At 35.8% G+C, this 25,677-nt stretch overlaps 4 protein-coding genes and 1 non-coding gene across 5 annotated transcripts; 4 read left to right on the top strand and 1 right to left on the bottom strand.

The window, feature by feature from the left end:
* Positions 1-691: 691 nt before the first annotated feature.
* Positions 692-2,617, bottom strand: LOC106320562 (sodium-coupled neutral amino acid transporter 4-like). The gene has a single exon (XM_013758949.1). It carries the CDS (start codon positions 2,391-2,393, stop codon positions 945-947), a length of 1,449 nt encoding a protein of 482 aa, XP_013614403.1. The 5' UTR covers positions 2,394-2,617; the 3' UTR covers positions 692-944.
* Positions 2,618-12,378: 9,761 nt separating this feature from the next.
* LOC106327903 (COBW domain-containing protein 1) lies at positions 12,379-14,842 on the top strand. The gene is made up of 9 exons (XM_013766213.1): positions 12,379-12,760; positions 12,890-12,955; positions 13,041-13,221; positions 13,295-13,491; positions 13,702-13,752; positions 13,828-13,919; positions 14,017-14,132; positions 14,255-14,346; positions 14,425-14,842. Exons 1-9 carry the CDS (start codon positions 12,428-12,430, stop codon positions 14,665-14,667), a joined length of 1,371 nt encoding a protein of 456 aa, XP_013621667.1. The 5' UTR covers positions 12,379-12,427; the 3' UTR covers positions 14,668-14,842.
* A 330-nt stretch (positions 14,843-15,172) lies between these two features.
* Positions 15,173-17,495, top strand: LOC106327611 (DEAD-box ATP-dependent RNA helicase 35). Its single transcript, XM_013765800.1, has 2 exons — positions 15,173-16,071; positions 16,374-17,495. Exons 1-2 carry the CDS (start codon positions 15,173-15,175, stop codon positions 17,236-17,238), a joined length of 1,764 nt encoding a protein of 587 aa, XP_013621254.1. The 3' UTR covers positions 17,239-17,495.
* A 4,275-nt stretch (positions 17,496-21,770) lies between these two features.
* Positions 21,771-24,057, top strand: LOC106322839 (glycerol kinase-like). Its single transcript, XM_013760983.1, has 4 exons — positions 21,771-21,995; positions 22,302-22,523; positions 22,639-23,605; positions 23,683-24,057. The coding sequence occupies exons 1-4, from the start codon at positions 21,862-21,864 to the stop codon at positions 23,926-23,928; spliced, it is 1,569 nt and encodes a 522-aa protein (XP_013616437.1). The 5' UTR covers positions 21,771-21,861; the 3' UTR covers positions 23,929-24,057.
* Positions 24,058-24,450: 393 nt separating this feature from the next.
* Positions 24,451-24,522, top strand: TRNAC-GCA. Its single transcript has one exon. It is a non-coding gene; the product is annotated as a tRNA-Cys (tRNA).
* Positions 24,523-25,677: the final 1,155 nt, after the last annotated feature.

The raw sequence follows: 25,677 nt of genomic DNA on the forward strand, positions 1-25,677 counted from the left end.
AGCTATCTCCAACACAAACAACAACAACAAGAGAGCAACACAAAGCTTCAAAACCGGCAGCAACCAAACGACCTCAGGTCACAAGGATTCCGGCATCCAGAGACTAATCCAACCGTACAAATCCAAGATAAACAAGTCAACAATACCTCCGCCAAATTTCAGCTCAAGAAGAGAAGATCTCACCGTCGGATTTACCAAACACCCAAGACTGTTCCGCTGAAGAACTGTGACGACCAGCTTCACTAAAACTCCGACAACAGAAGATCCAACCGTTGAAATTCAAATCCCTTCGGTGAATCTCTAACCCACTGACTGAAGAAGCTTCCCACAAAATATCAGTCCGATCAAGTTCCGTTTGATCCTCCAAAATCAGTCTTGAAATAGCCTGCGAGTTTTCTCCTCCTTCTCTCTTCTTTCTCTCTTTTGTCTCTCTTTCTAAACTCTATTATTGTGTCAAGTGCCAAAGGGGAACATTAGTTATTTCTTAAGTTCACCCCAATTTGTCATCTCCATCTAGGAGGGACCCAACATCGACAACCGACAATATTATCGCCTAACTGCATAGTCTGGGGTTCGAACCCTAGACCTAGATGTAAAAGTCTTTAAACCTTAACTAGGCTACGGTGCTTCCACAATTCCGTTTATATATATGGGTACATATATAACTCAACAACACAGGTTAAACATTATATTTTGAACCTCTCAAGACTCATTTTATTCTGAAAGAGATATTTATCAATAATGTCAGCAAAATTGCGTATATAAATAATAATAATAATATTACAAGAATCTGGTCTGTATACATAGAAGCGACGGGTAATGATTAAACCAATTCACAAACCGGGGAATCTTTAGGCTTAGCCTGAACAGAGAAGCCATTGATCAAGATCCTCTAAAGGTGCATGTAGCAGTCATAAAACTGAATCTCTGATTGGTGTAATCTATCAATCTGATTTGCTTCTGAGACTGTAAATGTTGCCAAGGGTTCCCACAACACTAACCACCACCGCCAAGATCAGCATCAACCACGACACAGATCTCTCCACCAGGCTTAAAGCATTGCTCTGTTTCCCTAACCGCAATGCGATCAAAGCAGGGAACGTGAAACCAAGTGAAACCGCTGATGTTGCCCCAGTGAATTTGAATGCAGTCCATATATTCGGGATCATGGTCGAGCCGACGTATATAAGAGCCAGCAAGACAGCTGTGAGCGCCAAAGATTTCTTCTTGGTTTCCGATAGAGGAGGAGATCCTTCAAACAGTAAAGTGTTGACGGTTTCTCTCAATGAAAAATGGACCACGGGGAAGACGAGGACTAGATGAAGAATGTATCCTATCCTGACAATGTAGTTAACCGCAGAGCTGAAACGGATGCCTAGATCTTGATCAAAGTTGGTCAAGATATCTGATTCAGTGTCCTGACCAAAGAGAAGATAACCGGATACAGCGGTTGAAGCATAGACAACAACACAAATAGCTGTAGTGATTCTCCCAACGCTGTTCATCTTATGAGGCGATCTACCTTCAAGCTCGTTATAGATCGGCTGCACATTGAAATGACAAACGTAAGCGTTTGACATGATCGGAATCACCACGAGAAGATCCAAGATCGCCTTCTTGGAACCAAAATCAGGACTCATCCTCGGAGTATCAATAGTTCCTTCTACAAGCTTAATCGCCGCGACAGCGAAACAGACAACAACGAACACAACAGCAAGAGCAACGGAAGCAGCTGAAGTCACGCTCAAGGAATCGATTTTGTTCAACGCACAGAGAGGAGCCAAGAAGACGACCATAACAATCAAGATCAAAACTTTACGGTGGTCCCAGAACCCGTTACCTAACCACTGATCCAAAACACCGACGTGGTGGAGAGAACCGGAGATGACGTCACCCATTATGATGAGGTAGACAACGAGAACGCCACCGTTGTTGACGATGATGCAAATCTCAGACAAAACCCTAGCGGTTTTCCCTAAAGCGGATTGGACTACCTCGCCGTAGGATCTGGACTTGTAGAGAACTGAGAATCGAACCAGAAGCTCGACGCTGATCTCGGATAAAATTCCCATGAGGATGATTAAAACGAAGCCTAGAACCAAGCCGAGGACTTTCATGGTCGCCGGCAATGCCATGATCCCGGCGCCGATGATGGATGTGGTGAGGTTGAAAACGGCGCCGTAGATCCCAGATCCACCTTGACTCGATTTGGATCCATTGACGAGGGGGTAATTAGAGACATCCAAGTCTAGATCATCGACGAAGCTTTCTTCATCGTGGACGAAGGTTTCGTCATCGGAAGGAAGTAACTTGGATGTGGGTTTCGCATTGTGAGTCTGTTTCTGTAACTCGAGGTAAGAGTTTTTGGAGATGGCAGAGTAACTGCTTTCCATTCCCCCAGATCTGATATAGAAATCGAAGGAGATGAACTTGCAGATAATGCGAGATCCAAGAAGACGAAAGAGAGAGAACGAAAGAAATCAAAGCTGGTGAATGAATCTGGGGGTTAAGGAGTCAAACAATGTCGGGATTGGTCGTTGGTCCTGCCTCGTCGGAGATTGAAGGGAGAGATAGTTGGGATTTGGAAAGAGAGAGGTAACTTCTATCTTACTATTGGTGCTTTCGCTTCACACGTGGCGTCCTCTTTTAAGCAAATGCAGGATTAAATTTTTCTTTTTTTTTGTACTTCAATCAAGTATCTTATTACAGTTGCTGATTAGCAATTGAAGTTTAGCTTATGTTTGGCGTTTAATCCTTTCATATTGGTCTAAAATATTATGTACACTATATTGGATAATTTACTTTTGTTTTAAATATTTTATAAAAAGCTATAAATATATAATTATAGATTAACAGAAACCATATAAAAAAACAAAGATCAAATAAAATAAAATACAACACATAATCCAAAGTTATTTCCAAACAATTGTTTTGTTTTAATAGTATAGTTTATTATATTGTGTTTTCTTCAGTCAATTCAGTTCAAAGTGAAGTATTCTTTTATGTGAATGCTACTCCAAAAGAGAAATAAAAAGTGACTTGATAACAACCAAAACTGAAGTACTGGGTTTGGATTGGAATCATTTCTCACACTAATATGCACAACACAATCAAATACTGATAATCAGTATCTCTAAGTTCTCAATTAAACATTATTTCAATTCATGGTTAGAAAAATATTACCTATCTACAAGCACTTCAGAATTCTTGGTTAATTGAATTCTTCCAATAAGTAATGTGTATATATAGTTCATTTTTAACAAAGCTTGCAAATTACTAATTCACATTTATATTTGATGTCATCATTTTAGTTATCGATAGTCGGTAATTCAATATGTATCTCTCCACATTATACATAATATACAATTTTCTATTGGCGTGTGATGTACAACATCTTCAGATTTTAAACATTACCAAATTAACTATACATAAAACTCAATGTTTAAACATTATCTTTTTTGTTTTCATATTAGGTGGTTATTGATAATCAACAATTTCCAAGTTTCAAGACCCTTTCGAGAAACACTCAATATCAAGAAGTAAATTTTCTGACAAAATGAATGTGATACAATCAAACATTATGAAACATATAATTTTAATACTTCAAAACTATAACTCCAAAATTAAACGTATGTACTTCAGGCTGTTTGTAGTGTAATTGATAATTGCGTTTGTGATGACTTGAGGTAAAAACAAACAAGAATGTTGTGAAACCTTTGGTGCAGCCTTGCTAAATACACAAAGAAGACTTGTATGCACTTCAATATGTTTCTTTCAGTAGATTCTAAGATATTATTAAAACCGTTTATCAGCATCAATCATGTTTCCACAAAAAAAATACATACCACTCAGTCATGCAATTCGAAAAATAAAAATCATGATTGAGTGTCAATTACCATGGAATCTAATTTTCATTAGTAAATACAAATGACATGTGAAATAACCAAAAAAAAAAGGATTTGTTAAAGACATTGAAAGGCATTAGTCTCCAAAAACTGTAATAACAAGGTGCATTTTGAGTTTAGGGAGTAGATTATTGAAGATTTCATATACGAACCGTTACTCTTGCTCTCTCTCTCTCTCTTTTTTTCTTTTATTTATTTACTAGATTTTATATTTTATACACATGAGTATGTATTAGTAGTTTAGTTCATATTTTACAATAATTTTAAAATTTTAAAAACAGAATAAATTTTTATAAGTTTTATTTTTTTGATTTTTTTTAAAAAATTATTTTCTGTTTTTAGTTATATTTTTCTTAATAGTACCTTTTAAATATTATTTATAGCTATATATTGTTATTGTTATAGATGTATAATTGTGTTTATAAATATTTATATTATTGTAATTAAAAAAAAGATAAATAAATTATTATGCAAATTTCTCGATGCATATAAACTATTTATACACTATGTAAATATTTTTACTAATAGAGCCTTTAAGTGGCATCCACGCGCCTAAGATATTTTCTCTCAACTTTTTCTATTATTCATCGTTTTGGGTGGAGCTTCTTCCTCTTCCGGCAGCATCGTCAGACCTAAGGAGCGCTCCCACCCACCCTCTTTCCTTTCTGTTTATGCTCACGAGACGGATCTAACTCGTTCCGGCGTAGTATATGACTCACTCTCAGATTTCTTCATCTCTGATTCGGATAGATCCATAACGCGTCGGATCTCAATGCATTGGATCCTTCGCCTGATGCTCCTATTGAGGGCTATGGAGGGACGGTTGGAGTCCGCGTGTCAGTCATATAGGGACTTAGGGTTTCATGCCGAATCTTGTGTTGGATTTCGCCGGTGATGGGACTCCTTGGGCGATGGCGGTTCCTCCAGGCCTGAACCTCCTCCGGCGCGGTCTCCTCACTCCACCAGAGAGAAGATGGAGCGGTATGCGGTTTCTCAGACTTGTGAGATGGCGGCGCTACAGCTGGTCTAGAGGAGATTAGGGTTTCAGAAGTTGGGTTCGGCTCGAATCTGACGTCGGTGGCCGCGGGGCTGCTCCGATGGTGGTCTATTGGACGGTGAACTGCTCACAACTGAGGCTCTGGATTTGGACACCCCGGTAGCTTCGAAGTCGCGACCCATCTGAAAATCAAATCGCCGGTGTTCATTCGGAGTTGAAACTTAATTGTTCCTAAGTTTTCTTTTTCTCCTCGGATATCTCTATTTTTTTAGATTATTTGTTGCTGGTATTGTTGTTGATTTCTCGTAACCTAGAGCTGTCGTTACTACGTGTTGCAGGCTGGGAAGTTGGGTCGATGAGATGGATGGGCGATGGGGCGATCTTATCGGTAAAGATGAAGACCGGATGGATAGACGGTGAAGATGGCCAACTTGCTGTTCCTTTTAATCCAATCTAACCTGGAAACAATGAAGAACAATGAGTTTATGAATAATTAAAATAAGAACAGAAGCTAAACAGATAAAGGGATGGAATGGTTTATGAATAGATGATTGATGATGGAAGATGGATCGATGATGCTGGATAGTTGATGATTGACTCTCTCAATCCGTGGGTTTGATTGACTCTCTCAATCTGGAATAACACTGGCTGTTGAATCACACAAACAACCTATGCTAGACGAATCAATAGAACACAAGAATCACTCAAGTATCCTAAGGACAGATTTCTATTCAAAGACTCTCTTTGATAAAAATAAACAAACTGAATATTATTTCTTAAGGATTAAAAGGTGAATCTAAAATGTACAAATGGGTCTGATTATATAGAGCACGACCTCAGACAGAGACCAAACGGTCACATGAAAAAGAAAGGAAACAAAAACTAAACAAGGAAACCGATAAACTAGCCGTTTGGAGGATTTCTTGGTTCCAATGGCTTTCTTCGAGGGATTTGATTCTGGTTTTGTATCTGGACGGTTTGAGGCTGTAAGTGAGCTTCTTGGGAACTTATTTACTGCAGAAATATGGATAGAAGTCGTGCCAATCTTGATGGGAAAAGATCTGTTGAGAATTGATGGCTTTTGACTCCAAAAATGGCAAGTATGGTCTTGATTGATTCTGAATAATCTGATGGATGATGGTGCATTGTAAGAACGTCTCGGACTCTCCTGGATGTTTGGATTGGTCTCCTGAATGGTTAGACGTCTCTCCTGGTCGCCAATGTCCGGTTTGCAATTGATTGAACCGGCCAGCTTCCAAATAAAGCAAGTGCAGAACTGGTTTGCCCGGTTTTGAGAAATTGATCATAACTCCATATTTCCGTGGACTTTTCTCCTCATTCTTGGCTTGTTGGAAAGCTAAGAGATCCATCTTGAATTCCATGCTTTTTTTTAGGTCGGAACGCTTCTTTGTTGGGCTTGAAACAACTTCTAAATTCGGATACTCGCAGATGGACGGGATGGAGAACCTTCGGTTTGTAAAATTCATATCTTCCTATTCCGAGTAGCTTTGATGAAGATTCCAATTGGGCTTGACTCCTTGGTGAGGCGTAGAATGTATGAAAATTATTTTCATGGAAAAATTTCTTCTGGTTGGTGGTATACGCCGTTTTGACTGAACACATATCCTGGTTGGTCTTTGGGTTAGCTGCCTTGTGCAACTGGTTGGCTTCTGGTTCAGCTACTGATTTGATGGCCGCATCACTACGGTTCAACGTAATTTTCTCCGTTCTCGATGTACTCGGATCCCCTTTTGGAAATCATTTAATAAATCATTATTTATTAAAAAAATAATTTACTATACATTTTAGGGGAATTTACCAAATATGACTCAAAACTTGACTTTGATTGCAAAAGTATACCCAAAAGCCTTGTGAAATTACATCCAGCCCCTTGTGACCATACAAAAAAACAAAACTCATTTTTACGAATATAGCTCCGGAAAGTCTTCTGAGTCTTCTGAGATATTGTACGTCATCTAGACGACGTCCATGGAAGTCTTCTGGTATAGTTGATCTTAAAAATAATTTATAAAATTTAAAAAAAATATTTTGACAAGTGAAAAATTAAAATCATGTAATTATAAACAGTTTAAGTGATATAATTAAGATATAATAAAATTGAATAGTTTTCAATGTAGATGAGTGAAAGTAGTTAATCATGATATTATTTGCCATAGGGTTTGACAACATATGTTATAGTATTGTATGTATTCTTAGGGTAGATTTTAGAAAGCTTAAATATTTTTTTGAAAAATTAAATTTTTACCTATATGTATTTATTTCTGTGTATAGTAAACACTTTTAAAGTTTAATTTGATTTTACAAAGTGTTTAGTTAGTTAATTTAGTTTAGGAGTTATATTTAGGGTCTAGACGACTAACAGTTAAGTCGTTTGCCGATTAGAAGACTTTTAGAAAGTTTTCTAACTCCCGCTAAAAATATTTTAGTTTCCCGTTAAAAATATTTTAGCTTCTCACTAAAAAATATTGAAATCTTATGGGCGACTTACAAGTAAATTTGAAGAGATATTCATAAATTGTTTTGGTAAATATGTTCATATTCCACATTATTATCTTCTAGCGCATTATATTTTAGAAGTCTTCCGGGAAATCTTCCCATAAGTCTTCCAAAGTCTTCTAAAATATAATGAGCTACAAGTCTTCTGGCAAAATCTTCTTCCATATCAAGTAGAGTTCAAGCTTGTCTTTGTAGAGAAATGATCTAAAATAGTTTTGTTTGTGGTCTATTTTGTGATTTGCATGTGTACTCCTTTAGTTGTGATTTTTTTTGTAAATTTGAAGAGATATTGATAAAAAATTTTGGTAAATATGTTCATATTCCATAATATTATCTTGCCAAAATAACTTGACATAATTGAAGTTATTGATACAATTTCAATAGCAAAACACAATAACATAAAAAATTAATCAAACTTATTACAACTAAGGGAGAAGAATTCTCAAGAAAACTTAGTCAAATTGACAAAAGATAACCATTACATAAGTTCAATGATATATCACTTTCGTTAGAAGTCTTCTCGGAAGACTTAAATTTAAAGCGGGTAATTAAAATATAAGCAGAAAATTAAAATTTAAGCAGAATACTCAAAATTTTAAGTGAAAATTGAAATTTCAAATTTCTTGAAAGTTAAAAAGTATATCTTATGATCTAAGAAGACACATTAAACCATGTTATTTGATATTCTTGAAGTTACTTAACACTTTTGAAAATTAAATAAGCATATCTTAAAGTTACTTAACAAATTTACAAAAACTAACGTAGAACACTTCCATGGAAGTTTTCTGGGAACATTAATACACATGAATGTCGGTAAACTCATAATATAAATCAATTAAGTTATGAATTTCATTCAGGAGCTCAAATATCGACTAATATACATGAATTAACAAAAAAAATATTGAAAAGTCTTTATAGTTGTAGAGAAAATGAAAGTTTATTAAACATTGACGCATACGACTTCCACGGAGGTCGTTTGGTAGACTTCAAGGAAGTCGTCCAGAGTAACGGGTTAATTTTCCATTTGACTGGATTGTGTCAGAAATTTAACTTTTTCTGGACAACTAACACATAAGTCGTCCAGTAGAAAATTAAAAAATCAATATTTTTTTATACCTAGAGGACTTCGATATAAGTCGTCTCATGTTAGTTTTGCAATGGAATAATAAAACAAAAAAATTATTTTTTTCTAGATGACTTACACTGAAGTCGTCGGTCCGACAACTTACATGGAAGTCGTCTGAGATAAGCAAGGTTTGACCAGAATCTTGAAATGAAATCATGGACGACTTTCGTGTAAGTCGTCTAGAAAAAAATAATTTTTTATGTTTTATTTTTCAATTGCAAAACTAACATAAGACGACTTATATATAACAAAATATTGATTTTTTTAATTTTCTACTGGACGAAGGAAAGTCAAATTTCTGACACAATCCGGTCAAATGCAAAACTATCCCGTTTACCCTAGACGACTTACAAGGAAGTTGTCTCGAATTTTTTTTAACAAACAAAGATGGATGACTTCCATGTAAGTCGTCTCTAAAAACACATTTAAAATTCAATTGCAAAACTAACCTCTGCATTGACCAGAAGACTTCCATGTAAGTCGTCTACATCCAGAAGACTTACCCGGAAGTCGTCTAGGCGAACAGATCTGAAAAAAAAAATGATTTCATAGTTTCAACCAGTGAGATAACTTATTTAGCACACAGAAGTCTTCTCCAAGCACACAGAATCTCAAACAAAAGTGACCCACCAAGAATTGTAAGCTTCAATGGCTCTATGAACAATAAAAATTTTAGAATCAAAATCTTGGGTCTTTTTGGATGAATATGGAGAGAAAGTGAAAGAGATGTTGTTTTTAGTTCATAAGAATTTAGAAAGAAGAAATGTAAATCGATTTGAGGTGCATTAAGAGTTTCAAATTGGTTGTTCATGGCGGTTGGTGTATTGATGGCAATGACAATCTTGTAAATACTCGAAGATGATGAGGCTGAGAGAGTAAAAATGTTATTTTTGAAAAAATAAATAAATTTAATGGCATTTTTGTGAATAATCTGAACTTGTGGGGTGAATAGGGCAAATGAAATGTCCAAAAAAACATAGGTCAGTTTTGTGGTTGACTTTGAGTTTTGAGTCAATTTTGCAAAAGCCATACATTTTATCTATCTTTTTAATAAGAAATGCAAAATCGATATATCTAACTGTACAAAATTTAAAATTTCTAGTAAATATTTGAATGAACTTCAACTAATATTAACAAATTTTATAGAATATTTTACTCATTGAGACAGTAATCTACATTATAATGAGGCACTTTGCTCACTACTCAGCGCGCCACGTCAGCGTTTTGTAGGCCCTACTTTTAAAAGTGTGAAAAAAGTCAAGCCCACTATTTGAACCCGTGTTATTAACATATGAACACCAACATTTATACCATTAAACTAAAGGATACTTTGTACATTGATTGCCGAAACTAATATACATTTATGAAGGTCAGAAGCCCTTACTTTCTTCGGCTTCCTTTGAGGGTCGGGCCTACAAGTGTATTATGAGTTTCATTTTTAAATGAGATTCATCACTTTATATTTAAAAAAAATCTCAAGTTTGCAACAATTATAGTTTTCTCATATTATAAACAGCCGTCGTTTAACATGAGTTAGAGTACTTTTCATCATTGTCTCAGATAAGTCTGATTTACAGAGTTGCGCGAGTGTCTGTTCGTAATCTATTTTTTCCACCGGTGAACTCTTCATCTCCCTATCTTAAATTGCTTGATCATAAATATTCATGATTTGTAGCCCTTCTGTAAACCATATATATATGATTATCATCTTTGATTCCTCTTAGCTTTAACCATCTTCTAGAAGAGGTCTCTCTCTGCCTCTCCAGTTCCTCAAGCCGGCGTCCCCGACGTCCATCACTCAGCCTTCGAGTCTCTCCGACTTGGTCGTGGTAGTTAGAGCATAGCCTCTGGCCTCCTACGCTTTTGGGATTCCCTGAACTTCCAGAAAGACAGTGAGTTTATGGGAATTACGGTTCTCTTCCTTGATGAAAAAGTAAGTTAATCTTTGATCTATCACACTTATTTAACATAATTATTTTTAATTGATTTACTGATTCTTTGTTGAATAACATTATTTACAGATTCCGTGATTCATGGGTTTATTCCCGCCGGACGTGCTAATCAGTACATGCCATCTTTGAAAGCCAGTTCTATTGTGAAAGTCGATCGTTTTGAGGTTGCTAGGTGTTGTACAAGATAAATAATCATCCATTCCTCATTCGTTCCATCTAACCAACTATTATTGATGAAGTCATCACGGGTGCTCCTGAGATCAATCTCCGGTCATGATTAGACTGTTCGACAATCTCCAAATGATTGCGAACACAAACCTAGATCTCCCATATATATTATCATATTGCATTTGAGTTTATTCTATGTTTCGATATCATAACTGATATTTAAACTCGCATATGTGGTTGGGCAAATCCGTTCTGTCCAGGGCTCTTACCTCACCAAAGAAACAACTGAGTCGTTATTCGTCTCCTCATTGATCCGTAAGAAACAATCAACACACAATTCCCTTTATATTACTGTCTATATAGTGCTAACATCAATAATCAAAAATATTTCATACCCAAGATCTGTGGTCGTCTATTTATCTCCCTTACTTATCAAACTAATTTTACTTAAACATTTATTTTACAGCTTAAAAGAAACCACAACAACCCAAACAATCAAAACACCAAAAACTAGAATCCCAAAAAGATGAATCATTAATGATCATCTCTCTTTTTTGTCTGATCTTAAAAATAAATTTCAAAACAAATATACCAAATCAATCACCTCAACTAAAACTCAACGACACATACATCGAGTCAGCTAAATAAATACAAACGACACGGCCAACTATTTAACAATTTACAAACTTACTTTCGCAGATGCTTACGAAGAAGACGAAGACGACAACCAAGATCAGTGAAATTACCTAAAGAAAAAAGCAGAGTAAGTTACGAACTCTGATAAATACAATTAACAATGATTTTTGTTTACATATTACCTATCAAATAAAAGAGAAACAAACACAGCCTCAGCAAGAGATACAAGAGACAATTCTGACAAACACAAAGGCGGCAACAACATCTACACTTGCTCACTCTTCTTGTCTTATGAAAATAGTTTACATGTCCAATGTCAACATGCCAATGCTATTGTCTTCTTATGAAAAATAAATAAATTCGTTTAAAACTCATTCATGCCCAAATACTCAGAATTGTCACTCATTTTATAGTCATTTTTACAAGTTTTCATGTATTTGTTTTAAAGGTCCGGTAAAAACAACAAGTTTAAAAATAAAAATAAAACATATAACAAACATAATAAGGATAATAAAAATTATTACTTAATACACACAACTTACACAACTAAAGAAAAAATATCCAGAAACAAAAAGTATTTTCAACAACCTTAATATAATTTATGTACTCTCAACAGTACAAGAAACAAATTAAAAAGACAAATAAACAATAAGTCTCAGTGACACAGCAAGCAACACCACGAACTATATCAATCACATTACTAACACAGTTTAGTCTTTCGTAAGTGGAGAACAATGCAGTTTATCATCACAACTCTAATCCTATAACAATAAAAAAACTTAAAAAACAATGATCAACCCAAAATGCAAAATTCACAACTACAATAACTCTATCAAATATTAAGATGAAACAAGAACTTTGGCGCGGAGGCAATGCCGCTAGTATAAATATTTAAGGACATTAAAGTAAATTTATTTAATTGATTGACTGTTGCATGTTGCATGTTGCTCGTTGCTCGTTTCTTGTCTCTTGTTTCTTCTGTCTTTTTATTTAAGCATATCAGAGTGTTTAGGCAGCCCAAGGCCCATATCCCAGGGCCCAGAGTTATTTTTATACTCTATAATAAAAACTTGTTTATCTTGTAATCTGGAAGCTACAGCCGATTCAGCACTACCTTTCACTAAAAATGGCTACGCTATCAAAGCTAGAGATGGCCACGACCTTCCTCGCTTTCACCTCTCCTCGTTCCGCCACCGCCCTGAACTACCGCTTCTCTTCTGCCGCCGTCCCGATTTTCTCTAGGCGCATAGCTAAGCCCGTTTCCGTCAGGGCGAAACCGTCGTTACTCTATCCCCCGGTGGTTAATTCCAATCGACTTCGAAAATTCTCCTCCGTTTCGGCCTCAGCTTCCGCGTCGGCGCCACCGCAAACAGACGATTCCGATGTTACAACAACTAAGATTCCGCCAGACAATCGAATTCCAGCTACTATAATCACGGGGTTTCTGGGCTCCGGCAAGGTTTTCATCTCTTATTTACAATCCGGATTATAGTTTTGGTTTAATCCGGTTAATTAAGTAGTTGTGATTTTGTTTTGGTCTTGTCAGCTGTGTACTGACTTTAGTTTTGTTTGTTAACTTTTTTCACAGACGACATTACTGAACCATATACTGACTAGAGATCATGGGAAGCGCATAGCCGTGATCGAGAATGAGGTATGTATTGTTGATGATACATACTCTGATTAGTTGAATGTGGCGGATTCTAAGCTGATTCATGTTTCATGTGAATGTCTCTCAGTTTGGTGAAGTTGACATTGACGGGTCACTTGTTGCTTCCAAATCTGTGGGAGCGGAGGATATAGTGATGCTCAACAATGGCTGCCTATGCTGCACTGTCCGGGGTGATCTTGTGAGGATGATTTCTGAGTTGGTTAACAAGAAGAAAGGGAAGTTCGACCATATCGTGATAGAGACAACAGGTAGGGAACATTTTGTTATCTTAAAGAATCTGGGGATTGAGAGTTATGTATAATTGATTGATTCTTCTTCCAGGGCTGGCAAACCCGGCTCCGATTATCCAAACCTTTTATGCGGAGGATGAGATTTTCAATGATGTCAAACTGGACGGCGTTGTTACTCTTGTTGATGCTAAGCATGCTCGTTTGCATCTTGATGAGGTCAAACCCAAAGGTGTTGTCAACGAGGCTGTTGAACAGATAGCCTATGCTGACCGTATCATAGTTAATAAGGTAACTAAACCTTGCTATTTTCAAGAGGATGTGATAGTTCCTACCTATCTTTATGTAGTTCATTTTTCACAAATTGCATTGACACGTGGTAAGTGATTGATAGATGTTTTACCCTAACGTATGTGGAAGTTATTGATTGTCCATAATTCCTTGATCTTACTTGGCTTATTATCTGCTCTTGTTCTGAGAAGTGATTGTGCTTTGTTGCAGACTGATCTTGTTGATGAGTCAGAGTTAGGTTCAGTGGTGCAACGCATAAAGGTCGATCCTGCGTCTTTCTTCTCATTGATGTTACGTGTTCTACCATGTTAACGTATTTGATGTGGTTCTCTGCAGACAATAAACAGCATGGCTCAGATGACGAGGACAAATTACGGAAACGTTGACTTGGATTATGTTCTTGGAATTGGAGGTTTTGATCTAGAGAGGTCTGCTTCTTTCTTGTTCCATTTATGATAGTGGTGTCTCGTAGCTTTATGCATTTATTAAGGTGTTTGTTTGTTACGTAAATCCTGCGTTTATCAGAATCGAAAGCTCTGTGACCACCGAAGATGATAAGAAAGGTCATGATGAGTGTCACGACGAACATCACCATGATCACGACCATCATCATCATGATCACCATCACCACAATGAACATGGTAAGTTTGGTACCAGAAAAAGGCAGGATAGCTTGCTTATTGATGTGTATGCTTCAGCTTTATTGATGTGCGCTATTGCTTCTGGTCTTTATCGTCACAACCTAATAATGTCTGAACTGCAGAGCATAATCATTCTCATGATCATGATCATACCCATGATCCCGGTGTTTCTTCAGTCAGTATAGTTTGCGAAGGGAGCTTAGACCTTGACAAGGTAATAAACAGAGAAGCAAACTAAAGTACTAGCATTTTTAGCAATTGATTGTTAACCTTTTATGTAACAATCCATCAGGCAAACATGTGGCTAGGAACGTTACTGATGGAACGAAGTGAGGATATCTACAGGATGAAAGGTCTGCTCTCGGTCCACACCATGGAAGAGAGATTCGTGTTTCAAGGAGTCCATGACATCTTTCAAGGATCCCCAGACCGATTATGGGGAAAAGACGAGGCTAGAGTCAACAAGATGGTCTTCATTGGCAAGAATTTGAACCGGGAGGAGCTAGAAAAGGGTTTTAAAGCTTGCTTGATTTGAATTCTCTAAGCATTACAATTCAAACCCATCCCTATTTCTGCCAGATGTATCCTTTTTTTTTTTTTGTGCAACCTGTCAGATGTATCCTATTGTCCTAAAAGTACATCATCTATTTCACTTAGTTCTGCTTTTGTAACACTGATTTATCTATTATAAAATGTGAGAACTTTTTTTTTTGTCAACTATAAAATGTGAGAATTATTATAATACGATCCTATCATTGACAATTTTATTTATTTTATAGTTCTGATCTACTAAAATTTATTCCACTAATTCTACTAATCACAAGCATTATAAACCTTTTGATGGCTCTATAATATCGTGAGAAATAAAAATAACTGATGGAAATGAAAATAGGCCCATTAAAGGGGTAATAGGCATTGAAATAAGCCCATTAATGGCTCAAACAAGCAAAAACAAGACACCATAGAAATCATTTGCGCGATTCGAGAGATCTGCTCTGCTTGATTAGTTTTCGATTCGCTAGGGTTGTGGAATTCGAATCATGGAAGACGATGACGACTACGTGGAGTACGTTCCAGTGGCGAAGCGTAGAGCGATGGAAGAGCAGAAGATCCTTCAACGGAAGGGAAAGGTGTTGGAGCTGGAGGAAGAAGCCGAGAAGGAGAAGCTCGCCGAATCCAAACCCAGCTTGCTAGTTCAAGCAACTCAGCTCAAGAAAGACGTACCCGAAGTCAGTGCTACGGAACAAATTATTCTACAAGAGAAGGAGATGATGGAGCATCTCTCCGATAAGAAGACGCTGATGTCTGTTCGCGAGTTAGCCAAAGGTATCACTTACACAGAGCCTCTGTTAACAGGCTGGAAACCTCCTTTGCACGTTAGGAAGATGTCTAGAAAGCAGATGGATTTGATTAGGAAGCAATGGCATATCATAGTTAGTGGTGAAGAGATTCCTCCTCCGATCAAGAACTTCAAAGATATGAAGTTTCCCAGAGCTGTTTTGGATACGCTCAAGGAGAAAGGGATAGTGCAGCCGACTCCTATTCAAGTTCAGGGCCTTCCTGTGATTTTGTCAGGGAGGGATATGATTGGGATTGCGTTCACTGGTTCCGGAAAGACGTTGGTTTTCGTGCTTCCTATGATCATGATTGCTCTCCAGGAGGAGGAGATGATGCCTATTGGTCCTGGAGAAGGTCCCATTGGGCTCATTGTTTGCCCTTCTAGAGAGCTTGCTAGGCAGACTTATGAAGTGGTTGAACAGTTTGTGGCTCCTTTGGTTCAGGCTGGATACCCGCCTTTGAGGTCTTTGCTATGCATTGGAGGTGTGGATATGAGGTCCCAGTTGGATGTTGTCAAGAGAGGTGTTCATATTGTTGTTGCAACCCCTGGGAGGTTGAAGGATTTGCTCGCCAAGAAAAAGATGAGCTTGGATTCCTGCAGGTATTATTACCGTTTGGGACTGCGTTATTCCATCTTGTTTTCTCATTTTTTGAGTTATGCACTAGGCTAGGTTCGAGGGGGTATCTGTTTACTGTGCCTGTTTCGTCGTTCCTGGTAGATTGATAGGATTGTCTTGGTTCTGTCCACTGTATGATTAGGTATGGTTTCATTCTCTGAACAAACTTCTGAATGCATCTTTCTTCTCTTTGGAGTCTCAAGGCTGTCTTATGTGTCTTCAAATCTAGGTAGTGTTAGTTGGACATGTTGATGATGATGTTTCTTTTTTTTTTTTTCTGAGATAGGTACCTGACGTTGGATGAGGCAGATAGGTTGGTTGATTTGGGTTTCGAAGATGACATTAGGGAAGTCTTTGACCACTTTAAGTCACAGCGTCAAACACTCCTCTTTTCTGCCACGATGCCCACCAAAATTCAAATATTTGCCAGAAGTGCTCTTGTGAAGCCTGTGACAGTCAACGTGGGAAGAGCCGGAGCTGCGAATCTGGACGTCATCCAGGAGGTTGAGTACGTCAAACAAGAAGCAAAGATTGTGTACCTCCTCGAGTGCCTGCAGAAAACCTCTCCACCGGTTCTTATATTCTGTGAGAACAAAGCTGATGTTGATGATATCCACGAGTACTTGTTACTGAAAGGCGTGGAAGCTGTGGCTATACATGGAGGAAAAGATCAGGAGGATAGAGAGTACGCCATCTCTTCGTTCAAAGCTGGGAAGAAAGACGTCTTGGTGGCTACTGACATTGCTTCAAAAGGGTTAGATTTCCCTGATATACAACACGTGATAAACTACGATATGCCTGCGGAGATTGAGAACTATGTGCATAGGATAGGAAGAACAGGTCGGTGTGGGAAAACTGGGATAGCTACCACGTTTATAAACAAGAACCAAAGCGAAACCACGCTGCTTGATCTGAAACACTTGTTGCAAGAAGCTAAACAGAGGATTCCGCCTGTCCTTGCTGAGCTGAAGGATCCAATGGAAGAAGCAGAGACCATTGCTAATGCAAGTGGTGTCAAGGGTTGTGCTTACTGTGGCGGTCTCGGACATCGTATTCGAGACTGTCCAAAACTGGAGCACCAGAAGAGTGTGGCGATATCTAATTCTAGAAAAGACTACTTTGGCTCTGGTGGATACAGGGGAGAGATATAATCTTTGTTTCAAGAATCCCTTTCGCAAGTTCCTCTGATGTTGAGATTTATTGGCTCGATCTTGTCCTACTTTTGACTTCTCATCTGGATAGGTTATTCACCGTCTAAGAGGAAACACAAGTCTAGTGATACTGGCAAATGTATGAGTCTGTAATTTCAAGTTTTGTATGCTTTAAAATTTTTGTATTCTGTGATAAACAAAACTGTCGACGGAAACAAGAAGTGTAGGGAGTATAAGCTTTCTGTTACGTATTCAAATTGATGTTTTAAAACATACTTCAATGAGTTTTAAGTTAAAAGAAGATATATTAAACAAGTGATCAGTTATCCTGTAACGCTGTAACTGAAAAGATGACACATTATTTTATTTTTTTGAATTGAATGTTAAATTGAATTCAGAAAAAAAACCTGGTTACAACTATGTGCGTCCTTTCTTATGATTTCCTATACAAAACTTTTTTATAAAATCAAATAGAAAACTCTCTTTTGTCAGACTCCATCTTCATTTTAGCTTTATCTAGTTGAAAACCAGAACCTCAAGCCTCCTTCTAGTCTCTTGTCGTTCCTCTGAATCAGAGAAAATTTGTTTCTCATTGTCTTGTCAATTAATTTAGCTAGAAGAGCAGGTGGCGAAGCTGCTTCTCCATGCCTTCTTCTATTTCTCTCTCGCCAAATAATATGAATTGTTGCTTGAAACAAATATCTGATTGTGAAGAGAAGAAGCTTATCTTGATTTTCATCAGTGATGATCCTCATAATGTCTGTCCAAATCGTTGTGTACTTGTCCTTGAGAACCCCCCTCGCCAGAGCTAGCCAAACTTGCTCAGAGAACGTGTATTCAAAGAGGTGATTAATAGATTCCATAGGGTGACACATTAAAATGTAAAAGGTGGCAAATCTTATAATATTAAACCCTGTACTATTACAAACTTACAATAGATGTTACTCCCACCTTTCCTTTCCTTGATGATAGACTTTTTAGAAAAAAAAATGTTTGTTTCAGAAAAATGTATTTTTTGTGTTTTCTATGAAAAAATGTAAACTTCAAGAAAATTAATTGATTTTATTGAATTACTATTAGTTAAAAGTTATTGAAAAATAAAAATTACGAAAACCATACATTTATTATGGCTGTTTAATGTGTTTTCTTAATATGTGTGAAAATACTAAAAAGTCTATATTTGTGGAACGGATGAAGTATTTATGTATACATCTATAGAAAAAATCATTTACATGGCAATTTGGCAAATATGTGAAAGAATTAAAGATATATGTCCATATAGAAAATTTAAACAGGTAAAACGTGAAAAAATATTAAAAATCATTTTGAAATTTATAGCGAAAGAAAAAACCATAATGTGATCGCAATTAATCCACCAATCATGGCAACAACTAAAACTTTGACTTCTTTTTTTTGAGCAACACTAAAACTTTGACTATATAAACACTCCATAATGTGATCGCAAATAAGACTTTGACTAATAAATATTTTTGAACAGAAATGTTGACTGAAATTTACTTGAGTTTACTGTTGAACTTTGACTAAAATTTTTAATTGAAAGAATGTATTCCTCTCGTTCTCGTGACTATAAATAGAGATTGCATCATAAGTAATTCATTCATAGACGTAAACATAAAAAAAATAAGAAGAAGAAGAAGAAAATAGCTTTTCAAAAAAAGAAGAAGAAAATACACAAGAAAAATGGGGAAAATAATGAGCATGGTGTGGATAATGATGATACTAGCCGTAATGGTCATAGAAGGTGAAACAAAATCGGAAATAGAATGCAGTAAGATCTGTCGTGACCATTGCCAGCGCTCATCACCAGCGTCAGAATGTGCAGCTTGTCGTACAAAATGTTACAAGTCCCCACCAGTTACAACGAGAGTCAGGAACAGTCGCATGGTTCCGGAAGTACACATACAACAATAGATCGTACTTGTTTTTAGTTAAATATATGTAACGATACACATGGTGATATATATGTATGGATGTTGAGTAGTCCAAACCTTTCAATACTTATATGTAACGGTTTAATAAGATGAGATTATTCAATGTTCTATCTTCTGTGTTCTTTTTCTTTTTGTTATTTTGTCAAAAATCAACATGTTCATCCTCTACCAATTCAAGCTTAAAGATCACATGAAGTTGGTTGTTGTGGAAACTAATAAGAAAGAAAAAAGAATCTTAAAGATTCTACGAGTTCATTTAGATTGAAAACACCGAAATTATTTATTTGATAGTGCGCTATGCTGTTATTGATAAACAAGCTCAATGTTATTTTGACCGTAATCCCTCTGTTTTAAAATGATAAATACATGTTTTCGTTTTTTCACACAAATTAATAAAAGGCTAGGTGGTAATCCGCGCCATGTGCATGGTGATGGAATAAAAGATATAATAACTTTAAAACCATAAATATTTATTTATTGGTGTAATTTAAGTATATTTTGTGGAAATAAATCTATAAAAGTAAACAAAGACTAATATAGATTTAATATGAATTTAAGATAAAACAAAACATAAACAATAAGCAGTAGAATTATTGTTTTCATAATATAAATTATGAACATAAAATAAAACGAGAAATAGACAATAAAATAATAAAATACAAATAAAACAAAAAAAAACTTATAAAACCACAACTGCTATGAGAAGTGTCTTCAGAACTCCTGGTTTGCAATCCTATAAAATGCCATAACAAGGAATCAACTTACCATACTAAACACACTTATTTACCAAATTCACTAAACGAAATGATATAACTCTTTCTCAAAGTATTGATTTCTAGAATATCATTGGGTTCAAAAATAATTTTGGAAAACCCATCCTTGTTAGTCGCGTTCTTCAATCGACCTTATCATGATAAACAAAACAATGTAAGCAAAATATTAAGGGGATATCATTTCAAATGAATCCCTAACTTTTAGCTGTCAATTTTAAAATTATGAAAAGTAATATAATTAAGAAATCAACATATAGGAAACAATATTAACTTTGTAAATTAACCTAATCGAATATAACCAGATTGACGTGTTGTGACGTAAATTAACCTGATCGAATATAACCTGACATAGAGTCTTGGTGCTTAAGCTAAGGAATTGCATGAAATTTGTAAATTTGTATCGTCCAATAAGTCAAAAGATCAGATTGCGTTAGGCGTAATGTGATTAATATTCATATACAAATTGCATTATATAAATATGCATCATAAATGTAACATACCAAAACAATAGAAAAAACATGATGAGGTCAAAAATATATATATAACAAAATTAGATCCAAGTAAATGGTTAACTTATATGGTACATAAGATATAACAATAAAACATACATAGATATGATAAGGAAAATATATATATTGGTTTCACACTGAATTATCAGAAACCTTTGCAAATAATTGTGAAAAATAAAGTTTTTATACTAATATAGAATTGATTTAAGTATATTAACACGGCCGGTTCAACATAACTGCAACCAGTCATATTAACACGACCGGTTGACATGCGCCTTGGGATGATATATGTATTTTGTAGTTATAATAATATCTTTTTCTTAATAAGTTTAGTGACATGAAGAGAGGTCGGTCGACTATTTGCTTAATACTATTATCAGGTTGCCAAAAATATAAAGAGATATTTTTTTTTATCATGATAAAGAATGAATGAAAAGATTTAAGCGTCAAAGCGATCAATACATTTTTAGATATCGCATGAAAATAAGAGACATGCAATCGGAACCAATTATAATATGCACTATGAAAGATAAATGACCAATGACATGTAATTAGTCTAGGAAGGAAATGATTATTTACTAAAGGCTAAGAGAAAAGTTTTCATGATACATTAATGACAATCTTGATAATAACACATGAGACAAAAATTTATTAATTAGAATGCTCTTCAAATAATAGTAAAGAGATATTAAATTATAGTATTAAATGCATAAATTTTTGTGATTATTTATTTTCCATAGTTTTAAACTAATAAAAATCTAAAAAATGCATTTAATTTTCTTGAATTTTACGATTAGCTATTATTAGTCGACAAAAAGTGCCATATAAAATATAAAAAATGTCTCTTTTTGAAACAATATTTTTAGAACATGTATGTTTTAGAATATTATTGGTAAACCAGCTCACCAAAATTGGTTTGTTACCTTTTATCAGCAGTAATCAATAGAAGTAGATAAACCTCATTTATCAAAATCCGTTTTTTTGTCAAGCATATATATTCATATCTTTTAACTGAAAGAACATCAATTCATAATGTTGGATAAGATTATTTTATTTTGTTATTTAGTTGAAATACGACTTTTTCATATGTATCAAGACTAACAACATCTGTGAACAGACATAAGAGTTTATAAAAAAAGTCAAGGATAGAAACGGTTAAAATTTTCCAACGTTAGAAGAACACATGGTAGATGGAGCTGAATTTAAGTAAGATGATCTCATAATATTGACCTTCCACCAATAAAAACCATAATGAATACATCATCATCATCATCCTCTAGAGTAAATGTGAACGGTGAACTCTCCAACAATATCTCTGACTCCACTTTCCTATAGATAGGGAAGAAAAAAAAAGGAGCATTCATTCATTCACCGGAAAGAAAAAGAAAAATGGCAGGAGAAAATGGTTTTATTGGATCCATAGATCAAGGAACAACCAGCACCAGATTCATCATATACGATCACGATGCTCGTGCTGTTGCTTCTCATCAAGTCGAGTTCACTCAGTTCTATCCCGAAGCTGGGTACTCTCTCCCTCTCTCACCTTCTTGTTGACTTTTTCTAAATATGTATTTTTCCTCATGTGTTATGTGATTAGTCTGAGAAGTAGGTGACAGTGTTATTGTCGATGATCCTGTATTTCATTATGACATTTTTCTGAACGATCTATAATTAATAGTAGTTGTTTGTTCTTTTTTCATCATTTCCATAATTCATGGAAAACTTCTTTCAATTATGTGCTCTTTGTTTAGTGGATTTGATGCATACATAATCACGTCTCTTTAATATTCTGTGAGTTTTGACAAAGAATATTGTCTTTGTGAATTAAGATGGGTGGAACACGATCCAATGGAGATACTAGAAAGTGTGAAAGTGTGTATTGCAAAGGCTATTGACAAAGCCACAGCCGATGGACACAACGTCGACGGTGGCTTGAAGGCCATTGGGCTTACGGATCAGAGAGAGACCACCGTCGTCTGGAGCAAATCCACTGGACTTCCTCTCCACAAGGCTATTGTCTGGATGGATGCTCGCACCAGTTCCATCTGCAGGTACATTACATAATAGTCACTCTTTCTTGTTTTCTCTGCTCTGTCTTTGTTTATATGTTTCTTCCTAAAATCATATTCTTGGTTGATAATATTTGGTGTCTGATGATCTTCACAGGAGACTACAGAAGGAACTCTCAGGTGGAAGATCACATTTTGTTGAGTCTTGTGGCTTGCCTATAAGCACATACTTCTCCGCCATGAAGCTGCTTTGGCTGATGGAGAATGTGGATGCGGTCAAGGACGGTATCAAGAAAGGGGATGCCATCTTTGGCACCATCGACACTTGGTTGATATGGAACATGACTGGCGGTTCCAGTGGCGGGCTACATGTGACTGATGTCACCAATGCTTCTCGCACCATGCTCATGAACCTCAAGTCTTTGAGCTGGGACGAGGACACTCTTAAGACTCTTGGCATTCCTTCTGAAATCTTGCCAAAAATAGTAAGCAACTCAGAGGTCATTGGAGAAATCTGCAAAGGCTGGCCCATTCCTGGCATCAAGATCGCTGGATGTCTTGGCGACCAACACGCTGCAATGCTGGGACAAGCTTGTAAGAAAGGTGAGGCTAAGAGTACTTACGGAACAGGCGCTTTCATTCTTCTCAACACAGGAGACGTGCCCATCAAGTCAGGTCATGGACTTCTAACCACGCTATCTTACAAACTTGGGCCTCAAGCAAAGACAAACTATGCTCTCGAGGGTTCGATAGCTATAGCTGGAGCTGCTGTTCAGTGGCTAAGAGACAGCCTTGGCATAATCAAAAGTGCTAGTGAAATTGAAGACTTGGCGGCTATGGTAGAATCAACAGGAGGAGTTTACTTTGTGCCAGCATTTAACGGTTTGTTTGCTCCTTGGTGGAGAGAAGACGCTCGTGGTGTCTGCATAGGGATCACAAGGTTCACAAACAAGTCTCACATAGCAAGGGCTGTGTTGGAGAGCATGTGTTTCCAAGTGAAAGATGTGTTGGACTCTATGAACAAAGATGCTGGTGAAAAGGGCTCACTAGACAACGAGAAAGGAGAGTTCTTGCTTAGAGTTGATGGTGGTGCCACTGCCAACAACCTTCTCATGCAGATTCAGGTAATGCATTGTGATGATTATGAGTGTAGTTTAGTTTCAATGTTAATATTCTCATTGTCCTTTTGAAATGTGGACAGGCTGATTTGATGGGAACTCCGGTGGTGAGGCCAGTGGACATAGAGACAACAGCACTTGGAGCAGCCTATGCAGCTGGACTGGCTGTTGGATTCTGGAAGGAAGAAGACATATTCGAGTCAGGAGAGAAGTCTAAGAACTCAAAAGTATTCAGACCGGCCATGGAAGAAGCAACCAGGAAGAAGAAAGTGGAGTCATGGTGCAAAGCGGTGGAGAGAACATTCGATCTTGCCGATCTCTCTCTTTAAAAACTTGAGTTTATATTTCCTTAAAACCCACGTTGTCCTTTTCTTATAGCTCTGTCGTTAGGCCTATACATCATGTAAGAATCTCTAATATAATATGCTCGTTAATCAAAAGTCTTTTGTGTTTGCCTATTTGAACTTGAACTATTCTCTTTTTAAAACCGCATTGCTTATCTCATAGATTACTTGTTATTTACCACATTAGGTCTCTTTCTTGCAAGTCACGTTATGTTTAATTTCAGTTCTCTACCCTGACAACATTCTTGTGAAACTGGTGATCAGTGGTCACACAAATCACAGTTTAGCATCTGCCTTAGCAAAGCAAAATGTATAATTGATTAACTGAGAGACAGTGACAAAACTGTACTATAGGCATATGTAAATTTCAGATTCACTAGCAGACAATAATTTAATCTCTTCTTACGTATGTAAGGAACATTGGAAAGACTTAGAAACCAGAAACTTTGTATTTCTATGTGAAATCAGTTATAGTTAAATACATAACGGTAACTATTAAGACAAGTTGGGTCCATAGCTCAGTGGTAGAGCAATTGACTGCAGATCAATAGGTCACCGGTTCGAACCCGGTTGGGCCCTTATTTTTCTTTTCTCTTTTTTTTTTTCTCCAAGTTAGAAAGGAATTGCCTATTAGAAACAAACAACCTGCATCAAGATTCAAGGCATAACATTTTGTGCAACATACTGTTAATTAACAGATACAATCTACACGTGAAGATAATAAGATGTTGAATATGCGAAAAAATGTGCAGTCAAATGAGCATTATGTTAATGGCTATTATTACCTCAAGAATTCAAGGGGAAAAACAGTGGAAACACAACAAATAATGACAAAGAGTCAAATGAAAGCAAAGGGAAGGAACAAAGAAAAAACGTGAAGTGAAGCATGAAGAAAAATCTTTTCTTTTTGCCTACTTATTCCTTCACGCAACCTAAAGGGCCTTTCTTTTTCTTTGATTATTCAAATCATTTTAAAAATTGAATATTCATATTTATTTGTCCTTAATAGGATGCATCTTAATTATATATATATCCCACGTTTTAATATCAACTAGATCTCGCGGATTTTTGTTTTCATTTATTTTTATATAAATATTTTGTTTTTAATTCTAAATTGGTATATATTATGATATATGTGTCTATCAATTTTTAAAACATAATAAGTTTACTGTATATTTTTTTCATTGAATAAATTGTTTCAAACTTTCACATGTATCTGTATCTTCTTCTATATATATATTTTTGGATTATTATTTCAGTTTAAAATTTGTTTTCATTGGTTTAAAGTAGTAAAGATTAATCATTGTTAGATAATATGATTTTATTTATTAAAAAAAAATTTTATAATTTTAAAAGTTAACATCGACAAATATTTAAATATTTAGCATATAGAGGTATATTATTACAACATTAAATTATATCTATTTAATTTATGCTATCTATAAATCCAATGAATTATCTATTGTTTAAATCCAATTATTGATAGCCCAATAAAAATTTCTGATAGGCCCAAAATTTAAATGATAAGATTAAATATTAAATGTAACATGACTTTCTAAAAATAGGTCTATTAGGTCCATTTTTTAAAAAAATCACACATGAATTGATTTCTGTTTTAATATATAAGATCTTAATCACAAGCGTTTGACAAAACCAAATTGCAACTACTCAATTAACTATGTAAAATGTACTGGTCTATATTCATTTAATCTGTTATTCTTCAAAATTTTGAAT

Source organism: Brassica oleracea, chromosome C2, assembly GCF_000695525.1.
Source record: "Brassica oleracea var. oleracea cultivar TO1000 chromosome C2, BOL, whole genome shotgun sequence".
NCBI classification, from domain to species: Eukaryota; Viridiplantae; Streptophyta; class Magnoliopsida; order Brassicales; family Brassicaceae; genus Brassica; species Brassica oleracea.